Source organism: Festucalex cinctus, chromosome 7, assembly GCF_051991245.1.
Source record: "Festucalex cinctus isolate MCC-2025b chromosome 7, RoL_Fcin_1.0, whole genome shotgun sequence".
Taxonomy (NCBI): domain Eukaryota; kingdom Metazoa; phylum Chordata; class Actinopteri; order Syngnathiformes; family Syngnathidae; genus Festucalex; species Festucalex cinctus.
In genome coordinates this window covers 15,295,412-15,310,849 of record NC_135417.1, presented here as the reverse complement: position 1 = coordinate 15,310,849, position 15,438 = coordinate 15,295,412, and the positions used below count along the sequence as shown (strand labels likewise).

The 15,438-nt window shown below is 40.1% G+C and overlaps 1 protein-coding gene and 1 long non-coding RNA gene across 13 annotated transcripts in view; one reads left to right on the top strand and one right to left on the bottom strand.

Annotated features, from left to right (window-relative positions):
* The window catches only part of LOC144021750 (uncharacterized), a 61,827-nt gene that overhangs the window by 30,746 nt on the left and 15,643 nt on the right, over window positions 1-15,438 (bottom strand). For 3 of the 5 annotated variants that reach the window (XR_013284170.1, XR_013284169.1, XR_013284172.1), the window contains 2 exons: window positions 12,287-12,438; window positions 11,153-11,270 (listed from right to left, as the gene is read on the bottom strand). This is a non-coding gene — a long non-coding RNA (uncharacterized LOC144021750). Of the gene's footprint in view, window positions 1-9,148; window positions 10,522-11,152; window positions 11,271-12,286; window positions 12,439-15,438 lie in introns of those variants that run through there. The other 2 variants (XR_013284173.1, XR_013284171.1) reach the window with 2 other exon arrangements.
* Window positions 818-14,390, top strand: thrap3a (thyroid hormone receptor associated protein 3a). Of its 8 annotated transcripts, XM_077525832.1 has the most exons (12): window positions 818-955; window positions 7,075-7,238; window positions 8,587-9,474; window positions 9,599-9,893; window positions 9,963-10,243; window positions 10,332-10,504; window positions 10,937-11,048; window positions 11,278-11,362; window positions 12,053-12,216; window positions 12,302-12,470; window positions 12,914-13,045; window positions 13,125-14,390. In XM_077525832.1, exons 2-12 carry the CDS (start codon window positions 7,102-7,104, stop codon window positions 13,353-13,355), a joined length of 2,667 nt encoding a protein of 888 aa, XP_077381958.1. In that variant the 5' UTR covers window positions 818-955; window positions 7,075-7,101; the 3' UTR covers window positions 13,356-14,390. The 8 variants fall into 8 exon arrangements, 6 of the variants coding, with proteins under 6 accessions (XP_077381958.1, XP_077381957.1, XP_077381954.1 ...); XM_077525831.1 differs by having other exon boundaries at window positions 9,599-10,243; window positions 12,332-12,470; XM_077525828.1 differs by having other exon boundaries at window positions 9,599-10,243.

Here is a 15,438-nt window from a genome sequence, read left to right as displayed (position 1 = left end):
AAATTTCTTTCGTAACAAGAGGCAAAATTTTCCCGTTGAGGCGTTTCGTAACTCGAAAATTTCATATGAAGAGACGTTCGTAAGTAGAGGTTCCACTGTATTTTAAAGAACTCGTGTCACAGAACGCTGTCAGGGGTAAGTCAGTGATGATCGCACACACTGGAGGTGAGGATGAAATAGAGATTCATGTCAAAAAATCCGAACGATCCCTTTAAAGTCTGAAATTTGTGCTTGCATGTTACACAGCATGTAGCGATTGTTTATTTTTTTCATTCCAAAATATTTTTGCTGTTTTGGGGATAAAAATGCATGGAATTGGACGTTTTTAATAGACAGTGATGATGTTCAAAAACAAATAATAAAAATACTATTACTATACAAACTACTAACATTGGTAACAATAACAACGACAGCAACAATGCTGTCTGAGAAAAGTATATACAGTGATTGGTGAGGGGTTTTATAGCCTTAAAAACATATATATGTTGAAAATAAAGCTGACTACTTCGAAGATTTTACCTACTGCGGGTATTTTTTGGAACATAACCCCAGCGATAAACGAGGGAACATGGCATTTACAGTATGATTTTTTCCCCCCATTTTTTTTTTAAATATACTTATCTACAACGTATATAAATTTCATAAATGCTTCCACTATATTTTAAATCACTCTCTTTTCAAGCAGTGACGGTATCCACACACACGCACACCAAACGGGAGCGCACAGGCTACGCCCCCTTCTCAGTTGCATACACACATGCATGCATACACACGCCCACTGACACGTGCGCGCGCACATGGGGGCAGCCATAAGTGAGCCAGTTGCATCTGCAGATCACACGCACGCACACATTCGCACACACACTCACGCAAGGAGCACTACAGTGGGTGGACTTTTGACGCTTTTAGATGCTACCGAATATGAACGTCAACGCTGAACAAAAAAAGCTGACCGGTAAGTGGCTTCTTCTTCTCTCTCCGTTTAGCAGTAATCACTTTGACATGCCATAACATTCAGCACGCTGTGATCAATTAAGAGATCGTGCGCAGTGACGTGAGAGCGGGCAATTAGAGGAGAGGGGAAATGATTTATGAAGAAGGATGGATGACTTTCCCTTTGTGGTAAAGCGCAGTGAGGATGAGCTCCAAGTAAGTTAGTACATTATTAAACTCACTGCAGTGATTCTCAAAAGGTGGGCGGCGAGTTTAAAAGCGGTCCGCAGACCTGGTCTCGGTGGTCATGGAGAGAAAGGAAAATTAGTATTTTATGCGCATCCCATGTCTTTATTAAATTTTGTTTCTCATTTTTTTGGTATTCAATTGGCGTATCACTTTTCAAATTCATTACACATTTAAATTCTATACGTATCAATAATTGCTTAAAAACTATGTACGGTACATATATTTTTCAATGCATTTTTTCTTTCCTTTTTGAGATTTAGACTGCATTTTAATTTTTTTTATTTGCACTCTTAGAGGTTGTGTTTTTAGAAAAAAAAGTCATTTTTAATTTGTGCTGTTTTTTTTTCAAATTTATTAATTTTTTTTATTTCAACTTAGTTTTCATTTTAGTAATTTGCATTTATAATGTCATCAATTCTCAAATGACATATTTTTTAGGGGAAATTTTAATTTTAACTTTGACTATTTTTAATTATTGACAATGAAGTGGGAAAAAATGCGGAAAATTAAAGAAAAAAAAAGTTTCAACTCAGTGGACTGCTTCAACTTTGTTTTATCAGGCTGTTATTTTTATCAGATAGTTGTGATTGCAAACTTACCCACTCCACCTACAGAACAGTCACATGGTCAAACAGGGATCCCAAGGATTATTAATTTTTTTATATATCAAATTTAGTTCACTGCGATTGGTTGGCAACCAGTCCAGGGTGTCCCCTGCCTACTGCCCAGAGCCAGCTGAGATAGGCGCCAGCACCCCCCGCGACCCTTGTGAGGAATAAACGGTCAAGAAGATGGATGGATGGAAATTTAGTTCATGTATATAACCAAATGCTTCACGTTTTGCGCTTATGTAAATCTATACTTGGGGTCCACTCATGTAATTTCCTGTTGCAGGATTCAATTTGATCGTCTTTGATAAACAGCAGCTGTCCATGAGAACACACACACGCACAGTCGCACACATGATAAGGAGTGTCTGTATTTACATATGCTGGTAGACTTGTGGTATATTAATGTGTTTTCATTTTGCTACGGAATCCTGTTGCGGTTGCTCATATGATAAACATAAAACCAATGCAAGTCTGTAACATTGAGCTCATTGTTTGAGAGAGGCAACACTAACAGCACACTACATTACAAAACAGCCTTGACAGAAAGTTAAATGTAATGATCGAGCTTCTCACACTGCAATTGTGGTGCTGTTATTACGCTGAAGATCCCATAGGTGTCAGTGGCATTTGTTTAACGTGGTCACCAAGTGTCAAAGCAAGAAGAAGAAGGCATTTCAGGACTTTAGTGCCATCTTGTGGCATCCTCGATCATTATAGAGAACACAAAAATGTGATTTTCAACAAATAGCTGATAGGTTTCGCACAAAATAATGTGGAGATGAATTTGAATCGCGAAGTTTACTGTATAGCATTTTCAGACATAAGAATGGGGATCATTTTGACAAAGTTGTCAAAGAAACGCCATCATTTTTGCTAGGTTGTTGTTCTTTAAGTGTAACCAAAATGAGTTTTAAAGACGGCCTCCCCCCGACCCTTTGGGTGAACAGCATCTTATCTCCATGCAGAGTACAAGGCCCAAAGGGAAACACAAATGGCAACTGTGCATATTTTGCAAGTATAAAGCTATAACTCATCGCCGGCCTGTTGCCGGCAGACCAAAATAGAGAGGAGTGACTTCAGCTGATGGTGTCCTTCTTGTGTGCGAACACGGCGACAACAGATACGACGGGAAGTGAGTCAACGCAAGGATGACGGTTTGCCACTAAAAACAGAGTCATTATGCAGATGGAGGAAGTTTTGAATTGAAGGGAATGAAAAATCACAGTCAACGACTGTCAAGGAATATGACGTTTTGAGGTTACCACAATACTGTTTTTTGTTTCATTGTTATATGAATACTATATGTTAGATATCGATCGACTACGGCACTTATAAATACGGGTTACGTCGCCGTATCCTGTTAAGGCAGGCTTTGGCAGGATCTTTGAGTGTTACAGAAAGAACACAGGTGAGGTTTTCAGAGAAGAGCTGAGGATGGGCTCCACAAAAAAAAAAAAAAAAAAAAAAAAAAGGAACTCAGAGGTAAATTTATGAATAGCGATACGCTAATTGGCAGGGATTCACTGTCATTGACATTTTATTTGTCCAGGGCTCCTCAGTTTACGACGGTACTGGCATTGAATTCAGGTCCAGCAAAGAAGTATGTTGCGACACAGGACCTCCTCTGAGTTCTCAGCAGAATTCATCAAAGGGTCAGACTGAAGCGAAGCAGTTGTTTTCATTTAATAAGGCGAGGAGGAAGCCGCATGGCTTATCTTCTCTGAGGCCCTGTTGTCCATCCTAACCGCCTCAGCGCGTCTTGACAGGGCAGTGGAAGGCTTGTTGCATTTCAATAAACTACACATCGCTCTACTGGACATTTGCAGTAGATTGTTTCTATGACATTGCGGGCAAGAGGCAGCTCGGTGCATATTAAGATGGCAAATGTGATTCCAGCTGCCTGTCGTGGCATCCCGGGCATAATGATCGAGTCCTTGAATGGAGTGGACTATTTGTTCTTGAGCACTTAGAGCTGCGTATCAAGTTGCAGGTCCATTGTTGATTACATGAAATTAAACTACAGCTGTTAGGGTGCCTTTCTATGTAAAGACCATTTTGATCTGCAATGTCTTAGTCCAATGAAATTCTTTTCCAGTGGAGGTCCTGGACGGATAGGAATAGATATAAGAACACCTCTCAAAAACACCTTAAAAAAATATATTTTCCGAGGTGTAAAACGCTGGACCTATACACTAATCAAACAGCAGCTCCTAGCAAGTTAGGAGAATCATAAGTCTAGGTGCTACTGTATTGAGTGACCAAGACCGACGTATCATCTTATATGTTAATTCGGACCATGTTTACAAAATATGTAGATTCTATTTTCATCATTTTAAAAGGTACCTAGTACCTACCCACGAACATTTTCTTCACTGGAGTTTATCGCTCATTACTCACGCTACTGTGACTGTCATCAAGTTATCAAATGTGAGGTCTTTAACATAATCAGTTCTACAGTTGCAAATCCATTAAAAGGTCCTCACAAGAGTTGTAGCGGTACGCGTTTGAGAGCAAATCCAGAGTTGACTGATTAAAAGGCCAAACATGACATAGGCTCCCTTAAGAGGCTAAAATCTCTGTGATTAGGCTGCCGACAGTATGTTGTGAAGCCAGAGGAACAGCTGCACATGGTTATCAATTGAGACCAGTGAATCAGACATTGCAACTCTGGAAGTGAGCTTTTAACAATGTGACAAGGAAGAAACTATGTTTTGGGTATATATGGTACACATAATGCAAAGATTTAAATCTTACTTTGTACTTTAACTTGCATAAACAATATGTGGCCACAAGAAGAAAGTTGCAAGAAGCTGGTGAATCTGAAGTTTAATGATATACCAGTCAGTTGCCATGATGTTTTGTGAAGGCTATAAATAAGCAATGTTGGGGTCAAGGGACCTGAAGGACCAGGGGCCAATCCTAGTCGTCATAGGGTGAGAGGAGTCAATAGTCTCCTGCCCAAATTGACACATCTGAGCTGTAAAAGAAGATCTGACATTTGGCCTTACTTTGTGTTAGTGCCATTTATACAGAACACCCCCCAAAAAATACACACATGGACTGGCAGCGTAAAAGGGGCAAATGGTACACTCTGTATGGATCAGACACTAGCACAAAGTAAGAAGCGTCGCACCCATGTTATCGGATTTCCTTACAGATATGCACAATCTCGCCTCTGATTTGACCTCTGAAGGTGGTATGACAATCCTCAATGATTTTATCCTCCTATTACATGTCAGTGCTGTTGAAACACAACACCAGAAAGACATGTGAAATGCCAGTTTTTACAGTCAGATTAAAAAAATAATAATAATGCAAATGCAAATGAGTCACTCCAGATGGATCAGGACAGACAGGACAGGAAAGAAGTAAGAAACCCCAGGTCCAGGACTGTGTTGCTCCCGTGCACAGCACACAGGCACTTTCCAGCCTCTGTTACTGCTTGGTTATAACTTCAGTTGGTGGAATAGACACAGAAAATATAGTGTAATGGGACACAGGCCATCATTTCTGTTATAACACTACTGCTGAAGATGGATTACTGCATACATGTGGGAATATATGGATGGTATGATTCCCCTCACACAGACACATTCTGTGTCTGTACAAAAACAGAGAAAACCCAGAAAATGATAACATTCCCAAGCAATTTAAAAGGCTACACCGTGTACAGATGTGAGAGCTGATACCATGGCTCACAACGAAATGTGCATGTTCTCGGGAGGTAGAAGCTGCCATAGTACCTGGAGACAGAAAGACCAGAGCTGACAGATTTGAACCCATGAACCCATAACTTTATTGCTGTGAGGCGACAGTGCCAACTGCTGCTATATGTGGCGTACGGAAGAAAGGGTTCTATTGCAGTTTGCAGAGGAAGCTTATTGTCCTCCTGTTTTACACTTTCTTTTCAATATGGTCCAGATGTTCCAAGACAACTACTGTCATGCAAATGAACATCTCCAAGGGGGCTGTGATATGTAAAGTAGAAAAACAGTCCACCATTTTACTACTGAAAGGAGCACATGTGAATGCCACGCTCTTGGAATATGCAGGCTAAGCTTAGTGGATGCTCAGTTGAGGCTGGAGCCTTCAGGAAATTGCACCCTGAAAGCCAATGACAACAAAGTGCCACGAACAGAGAGCAGCGTGCTCGTAGCGCTAATGAAGGCGGGTAAAACGAGGGGGTAAAGGCGGGTGGGGTTGGGGAGAGGGATTGGGGGGGTGGGAGGGGTGGGGGGGTGGACAGATCAGTTTCGATACTTTCCAAAATAGTAGCAAGGATATACACTGAGACCACCAATGTGTCGTTTCGTTTCGTTTATTAAGAGCCCCAATATGACATCTCAGGAGCTAATCTTCCTGGGGTCTTTTCAAATTCATTCCAATCATTTCTAATAAACATATAGACAAACGCACACCTACTCTGTGATAGGGCGCAGAACTTTTGAAATAACAGTCGTACGCAGTCGGTAGTATTCGTTCTACCCGAAGTCCATGAAGATGACCTTGGTGATTTGCTCCCTTGCGTATTTCAGCACTCTGCCAGAAATCTATAGTTTTGTGTTGTTTGAGTGTTCTGTTGTGTTTGGAAAGCTCAAGTCAGACCACAATAGCAGATGTCATTGTGTTATACTAGTTTAATATGGCGTTTAAAAAACACATTTGACAGCACTGTGTTTATTCTGGACTTGGTTAAAATGAATACCGTTGTTACGTGTAATAAATGCAAGCAAATATTCTCATGTTAGGCTGATCTGGTATTAACTTCACAATGTCCAGGCAAGTCTGTGTTTTGGGGCTCGAGAATTCACATCTTCAGATTTATGTATGACAAAGAAAGTATAGACTAGAATGATCGGTTGCGCAAAGACCAACTTCAGTTTTTAGACTTGGTGTAAATTACTGTGCAATTTTCTGCAGCATAGACAATGGTGTGCGGTAGAATGGCAGTCAGGTGACCACGGGAAATCCGCCCTCTACGCAAATGAGGAGTGGCTAAATAAAAACAGCATGTGTTTGATGCCTGACACTACGCATTGCCTTCCACCGCCTTTCGAGGCTGCTCCTTTACTTTTTTCTTTCAGCAGTTTCATTTACTCAGTTGGAAGTTTGTTTCAGGGATGGTTTTGTGCTCTTATCTTATCTCACCTAAATTTAACCCTAGAATACCAATGAACCCATTCAAGATGTTCTACTACCCACTGTCTTACTAGTTTTGTGCATTTAAACCTTTTTTGAAAAACTCCTGACTGGAATGGAATATTTTATTGTTTTATGAAAGTTTGAGGTGCCTGGCCTGCCAGTGGGGATGTCCAGAGTCACAAGATCAGCCTCTCGGTCTCGTAGCCATTCGAGATCCCGGTCCCGATCGCGCTCTAGATCCCGGTCCACCTTGCAGTCTCGAAAAAGTCACTCACGATCCCGCTCCAGGAGACATCGTTACAGGTAAATGTCACCTATTTGCATTATTTGTCAAAAGTTGTTTTGTTGCATTTCTTCCTTAGGGTGATAACATTTTATAGCTTTTCCGAATTGATCTTGCCATTAATCAACTGTCCACTGATTGTTTAGCCCACATTACCGGCAAGCATAGAGTCAAACAGGATTTGAGTAGAGCACTCCTCCTCTGTTTGGCCCATGTGACACAGCTAGAGTGTAATAAGCGCAACTCACTGGCATTAAGTGTGCAGAGCAGCTCAGTGTGCTGCCTTGTGAATCACTCGGCATTCCAATGAAAAAAAGGACGTGGTGAGTTTTTTTTTTTTTTTTTTTTGCATTTTACCGATCTTCAATATCTCCTTTATGTCGTTTATGTTGCCGCTGGTTGGCTGCATCTGTTCATTTTGGCATACTTAGAGTAGAGTTCAGTCATATCACATTTCTATTAGTGGTGGAAATGAGTACAATACCATTCATTGAAAAATATGGGGGGAAACTCTGAAAACATTTCATGTATTGGTATCTACGCAAAAAGCTTGAAATTTAAGATGTTAATGTCTGCACCAGATGTGAAACATCCATAACATCAAATGTACCAGTGGAGCGTTTCCAAAACGTATTTCGTGCACGCATACTATCGAGATATACTTTAAGATCATGGCGACAAATTGCAGACTACTGTATATTTTATGTTGAGGGTAGAGCGGTGTACATAAGAAATACACCAGAGCCACCAAGTGGACTATTGTGTCACCACACATTGGTATTCTGAAAGTCCATCTTGTTTGCACTTGAGGGGCTGGACCAGTAAGGACAGAAACAGGAACATCTTTCTTAATAATAATAATAATAATAATAACAATAATCTCTTTGTTTTTAAGACATTACATCATCATCCAAAAAGGTTAAAAAACTATAAGGAGCCTATTGTGACAAAGTAAGGATTAGAAGGTTCTTAAACGCAGTGAGTAAAATTTAATATATATTAGTACATATATACATACATATATATACACATATATACATACATATATATACATATATATACATACATATATATATATATATATATATATATACACATATATATACATACATACATATATATATATATACATATTACATATATATATATACATATATATATATACATATATATACATATATATATATATATATATATATATACATATATTAGTATATATCATCAGAAAAATTAATACTCAAAGCACAGATACCTGAAAAAGCAACATTACTTCCAAAGCCCATTAAATGGACATATGACTATTCCGCATACCATGCCAGATCTAGAGACCATAACCAGCCTTTAAATGTGATTTTCTTGTTCTTCTAGCTCTAGGTCAAGGTCTCGATCACGGTCAAGATCTCTATCACCATTTTATAACCGCGACAAGAAATACCAGAACAGCCGTGAGTTCCGGGGTTACCACCGCGGCTTCCGGAGGCCATACAACTTCCGAGGCAGAGGACGGGGCTATTTCTCACGTGGACGATCTCAGCGTGGTGGTGGTGGAGGAGGCGGGAGAGGCTACTACAACAACAACAACAACAACAACAACAACAACAACAACAACAATAATTTTCGTAACAACTGGAAAAATTACAAGCAGCACCCCCAGAAGCAGCAAAAGCAGCAGCACCAAAATCAGTCCAGAGGGCGAGCCTACTTCCAGAAATTCTCCGGAAGCTCCCCGCCTCCCGAATACTCTCGCCACTCTGACCGATCCCTTTCTCCATTATCCCGTCAATCTCAGCATTCTAATGCATCCTCTCACGGCTCGCCTCCCAAAGCCCTCTTGGTGGCAAATCAGAGTTCCAACAATGCAAAAGAGGAGCTCTTGGCCTCCAAGGAGACCCAGAAAGAAGGCGAAGATGGGGAGCAATTAGAGGCGAGAGATGCCCAAGAAGGTCAAAGCGGTGGGTCAACTGAGGGGGGCTGGCAAGTCCTGACAGAAGGCAACAGCAGTCCAAAGAAAGCGAGCCCAGAAAATCCTGCTTTCAATGTTCAGAACAGCCAAAACTCAAACCAGGCTGGTACCTCATCCCAGAACCCAAATGACACCAACAATGGTGCCGCCTCTTGGCAGACGGTGTGTACTGCACCCTCCACAAAGATTTTGTCACAGGAAGCGCTAAACCAAATGCTTTCCAGCCTTGACATATTCAAGAGCGAGGAATTCCCAGATGGAGATAAAACAGCCATGTCCATTGCTTTCAGAAAGTAAGAAGTTTATTCTTACATTATTGATAATCATCAGTTCTTTCATGGACACAGAGTTATTGTATGAAGTTGTTGTATGAGTTGCGTTAATTGTGTCTCTCTCTTTTTTGTTACATCTGTTTAGGTTTCTAAAGGAGCACAATAAAAAAAACAAATCTACTTGGGAAAACAATAGCACAGATGCAAATACTGTAGATGAGGATCAAGCCAATATAAATGGTCCAACACATGCAGGTGTCACTGACCCACCCTCAAAGCGCTACAAAGAAGACATGAATGGCAAAGTGCCTTTAAATCATTTGCTAAATGATTCTCCTTCTCCATCTGATGAGGCGGACGAAGAGATACTCTTCAAGCCGCACTCTAAGTCTCTAAACAAAGACAGGCACAATGGGGACATCGACAACTCTAATCCAAAGGTTGTTCATTCATCCAGAGAGACATTTGATATGTGCTTTGATAAATGGCAAAGTGTGGCCTCCTCACAGGGAGCCGACTGTGAACCCGACGCCCGAGGAGAGGAGAGGTACACCACTCCTAAATCTGCTGCCATTTCTCAACGGGAAATGTTGGGAACATTTGAAGAGCTGGGTTGCAAATCCAACATATCTAAATCTCCAACCACGCCATGTCTCACGCCACTGTTGAGGTGGAACTCTGACAGGGAGATGTTTATGATGAGAGAGGAGAACTCATCACTGCTGTCCTTGAGAAAACCTGAGACCAAGATCAATGTCAGAATGGATTTCCTTGGAGACAGCTTGATAGGGTAAGATATGGTCTTATTCGGACACTTGGCTATAAACCCTCCGCTGCATCATTGATATGACTAACACAATAGTTTCTACTGTGCTCAGCACTTCAGAGATTTTAGCTCAGGAGCGACAATTGTCTCAGGACCTGGTGCAATCCTCAAAGAGGGGCCAAGAGTTCCGCTCCATCTTTCAACACGTTCAGACTGCTCCGATGCAGAGAGCTCCGTCTGAGCTGTTTGCTCAGCACATTGTGGCCATCCTGCACCACATCAGAGGTGAGTTCCGATGGGTCCTGGGAGGATAGACGTTTAAGCCATTGCGTTTACATTCAAGGATTGTTTGCAAAAACACAATCTGGAAGTCAAAGATACTTTTTCACAGTGCCTGTCAAAGCCATCTTTTTGCTCTTGCTGTTGTTTATGAAAGTTACACATACTGTACTTGATAGTTGAAATGAAATGAAATGAAATGAACCCACAAATTTCCAGACTTCCATGTTAGTTGAAAATCAAGGATCCATGTATCCAGTATAAAAGAGATTGCTTCTAGGCCTATGCTCCTCTGTGAAGTCTTACCAGAAAGTTAAATGCAAAACAAAAATGGTTGCTAACTTGCTTCACTTATTCCAGAAAAACTGACGCGGTAGTGTTCTATATTTTATGCAGAACGTTAAAGGATGAAGAATAATGCCTTCACTCTTTACGCAGCTCAGCACTTTGTGTCTTCCCGAATGACTCTTAACGAGCGATTCACCATATACCAAAGACAAGCTGCAGAGAGGGAGACCATGAAGCTGAGAAAAAGCCCAGAGATTCACAGGTAGAGTCACCCTCGTGAGTGAACAACTCTCACCCTTCAAGTGTGCTGTGGCTTCACCTCCTATTTTAAAAGCAGCCTTCAGGTATTTCTCTCCACTGTCCTACCTGAACGGTTGTTTTTTTTCTTTTTGGTTGGAGGTCAGTTCTTCATTCTTCATTGTCCTGTCGGGTGTTGTCTCCATAGGTCAGTGCATGGGTTCTTAATGGATTTGTTGTGTCATCCCTTGCAGGAGAATTGACGTATCACCAAGTGCTTTTAAGAAACACTCACACATTTTTGAGGCAATGAAAAGCTCAGAGGATGGCACTAACAAGGTGACTGAATATTTTGCACTATGACGTATAAACGGGGCAAACAAAATGGCAAACCAGTGAACAAGCCATATGCCTTTAGAGTGCTCGCCCTCCCATGAATGAATGACAATGTGGCATTTTGACTTTCTGTTGTGAGTTGGTTATTTTGTTGGCACGAGCCTAACCTGAGGCTAATCAATAAGATAAAAGTCAAAACGTGGATGCCGCTGTGCCCAAGCTGTCCAAGGGACTAATTGTCTTTGTAAGTATCAAAACAATGGAAATATACAAAAAGAGAAAGAAATTGCAACTCTAATTTTAACACTTAAATTATTTTATACCAATGCATAGATATTGTTTACAACTTAAAATAAAGTAAATCTAGTCAATCCTAAGTGTCTTGTTTGAATTGTATAACACATGACAGTCCTTCAAGAGAGTATATTATGACCCCAACCTGTAAAGAGATCTGCGGATAGTACATGTCCATGCAGTGCTGTTGAGTAGTCTAATTTCTGTCCATGAGCACCTGAATGAATCATGTTTTAAAAGAATCCTGACCTTGCAAAGCTTTGAATAAAGACCATCAATGCAATTGCACTACCAAAAAAAAACTAAACTGATGACTAATTTTACTATACAGTTTAGTTGTATTCACACTTACCTAGCTCTTATTGCCTTAGACAGTGTGTTCTGTTTTACATTGCTCAGGATGTTGGGGAAAAAACAAAGGGTGACACGATGGACCTGCGCTTGGATATTGAACGGCGTAAAAAATACTCCAGTCGCGAAAGAGATTACAATCGGGACGGGGTTGGAGATTCCCCAGACACTATTCGAGAGAAATCTCAGGAAATGTTCTCCAAGAAATCAAAGTATGTGACAGCCTCATCCTTTTGAGATTTTCCAATAAAACTGTGGAATATTGCTGGAATGTGCACGTACCATTTCCGCTTGTAGGATCAGTGAGAGCAAGTGCTCTCGCTCCAGGTCGTCTTCCTCATCGTCCTCCTCCAAGTCCCATGTGGATGATGTATCCAAGTCCGAAGTAAAAAATGATGGCTTCAGCAGGGCTCGGCTTGCGCCGACTGAGACACCTGCGGAGAAAGAAACACAGTGGAGAGAATTTGTAAGTTTCATTTGTTTATTTCCTACTGTGATAACTAGGGCTGGGCAATATGTAAACTACATTTTAAAAAGCAAAATATTTTATTATTTTTTTTATTTATTTCTTTTTTATTCACGTATCCAAATCAAATGACAGTGACATTATTCAAACCATGTTTTGCTTTTTGTTTTGGGTTTTTTTTTTTTTTTTTTTGTTGCCCTTTTGGGATTTGATTTGTAAAAAAAAAGAAAAAAAAAGAAAAAAAGAAAAACAGTTTTCTATCAGCTTCCCTCAAGGCTCAAGTGTCTAAGGGAATTCTGCAATGCCAGGACTGGGGACAGGCAAGTTTTAACAACCTGAACCGTATTATAGCACGGATACACAGTAATCAATAATCAATTCATCACCCAGCCCTAACGAAAACCCCGCAACTTGGGGCTTGAGCAACTGCAATTCTATTGTAGCAAGTACGGTTTCGTGGAAGGGGCTGGAAAAGGGACAACTACCAGGGAGACTGCAATCCAGACATGGTAGGAGAACCCAAAAACCAAGACTGGGATCAGGAATGTCCCCAAAAGAGCAGAGCATACTACTTGGTAGGACATTTCTTCACACAGTCATCTTAATTGTCTTGACAATTTAACAACTGTTGTGTATTTCCGTCTGTTGACCTAGCACGATGACAGAGATGTCAAAGTAGAAACCAGCAAGTGGATGGACAACCGAGAAGGGCAAGGACGCGGCGGAGGTGGATTTTCATGTGGACGGGCAAGGTTTATCATACGAAAAGCCAACGGTGGAGGGCCAAACATCACATGGGGCCAAGATAAGCTCCTGGTCAACGGAGAGAAAAATGGCATGCTTGAAGACCATACAGAACAGGATCATAAAGACGGAAATACCTGAGCGTCAGCATCTTAAGAGACCGTTTTCTTATGGGATCCGATTTGTATCCACTGGAATATTTGACAAACAGAGATTCCAGAGCTTTTAGATCGGATGTAACTTCTTACAAGATGACTCACTGTTACTTGACAGTCATTACACGGTAATTACTGTTTCACATACCTTCTCCTGTTATAGTCACACTTTACAAAATGACTGGCGGAGTTTTTTGCATGTGAGCATAAAAAAAAAAAAAAAAAATGCTCATGCCTTGAAGTTTTAAAATTTACAAGGCTTTTAAAATCAAAAGACTGCACGAGCTATGAGGAAAAGTTACAGTTGGGGTTTCAAATTAAAAAACACATTTATGCCTTAAACTTTTAAATAGTAAGACACTTCATGCTTTTTGAAGCTATACAGTTGTGTCACATATGGATTTGAGGGTACTTAGGGACACTGTTGGCCTGAATCTGACAAAGGGACCAAACTGCAAAGGGTCATCAAGAAGTCAGGTCATCGATCAGATTTACAGTGCTTCAGCATAAAGCAAACTATTTGGACATTTAGAACACTCTTCACATTTTGAAATTCTGTTGTTCACAGGAGGAGCTTTAGCTATAACTACGCTCTTTTACATTTATATGTACAATTGGAGTTTTGTGTTCATTAAGCATGATTTGCATTGTTATAATTTGAATCAACATTTCTCAAGAGTCGAGACAAAATGTCAAGCATTTTTTACACGAGAAACTGTAAGAGCATTCAATAAGAATTTAGCATTTTTGTTTGCCAAAGTATCTTAAAAGGATTAAAAGAATTTGTTTATGTCTGCTTGCTTACACAAGCAGCCTCTGGCTTCCAAGGGTTGTTTATATGAAATTTGGGTTATATTTATAAGAACTATAATTAAGTTTCAAAAGTTGTGATGAATTGTCTCTGATGTGTAAAAGTGACAATCAGTAGAATTTGTGTTCACCTGGTGTGCCTGTTTGTGTTATGCTGGAACTCACTGGCTCTATAATAATCTCTGTTAACACGGGTGTTAGCTTTTTTGACGGTTTTATTAAATGACACTGATGACAATGAAGCTCAATTTAATGTCTCTTAATTACATTGTTTCTTTGAACCACAAGAAAAGTCCATGGAAATGTTGGTAAGATACAGATTTTCTTTGTGTTTCTAATTCTCAAAGTTGTGTAGGATAACAAAATTAACTGGTCCATACTATCCAATACAATCTTTGGAACGCTTTCATTTCGGTACCATTTGAGTGGTGTCCAGCCCGTATCCCCTGAAAACAAGTCAGATATGGCTGGAGGACTGTTGCAGTTATCAATCAATTTGGTTGTGTCAAATCGATTGTTGATTAATCAAATCTAAAGCCACTGAATGCACAATGCGTTGCTGCTGATTCACTTTCAGCTAGTTTGTTGTCTAAAGAAAACAGTGACAAGTTCAGCTACAACCACGCAAACTCCTGATATGGCAACTCTTCTAGGTAGAAATGGCAATAAAACAGGAATTCATAACATCATAGAGCAATTCTCCCATCACATGAATAACACAAAAACAAATTTTCCCATGGTCATTCAAACTTTTTTTTTTTTTTTAGGATGGATTGAAAGTGCAAGTCCATGCACCTGATTTCAATTCCATGCCTGTATGTGATTTTATTGACTCTGTCCATGTACATTTTCTATGCTTTCGCTGTGACTTGGATTTATAATGGCTGTTTATAATGTGTTTATTTGGCTTGGTGGGACAGTTGGGGTGTAGACACATCACCGATCGATGTATTTCAATGACATCTAGCTGGCATTGACATAGTATATCCAATCTGCACATTTACGCTGTACTTGCATTGGAAAATATCCAATACTCATTGGATTCTTCTTTGTGTTTGGATGAGGCCTGAATCCTATCTAAATATATACTGTACACTTGCCTGTGCGAGTTTTCACCATGTATCATGATATGACACCGAATAATTGTAATTGTTCCACGAAGAGGGGAAAAAAATATCGTAATTGTGTCTATTTAGCCATGCAGTGTGAATCCAGTCATAGTACAATGCCTTTTTTTTTTTTTTTTTTTTTTTTTTTTT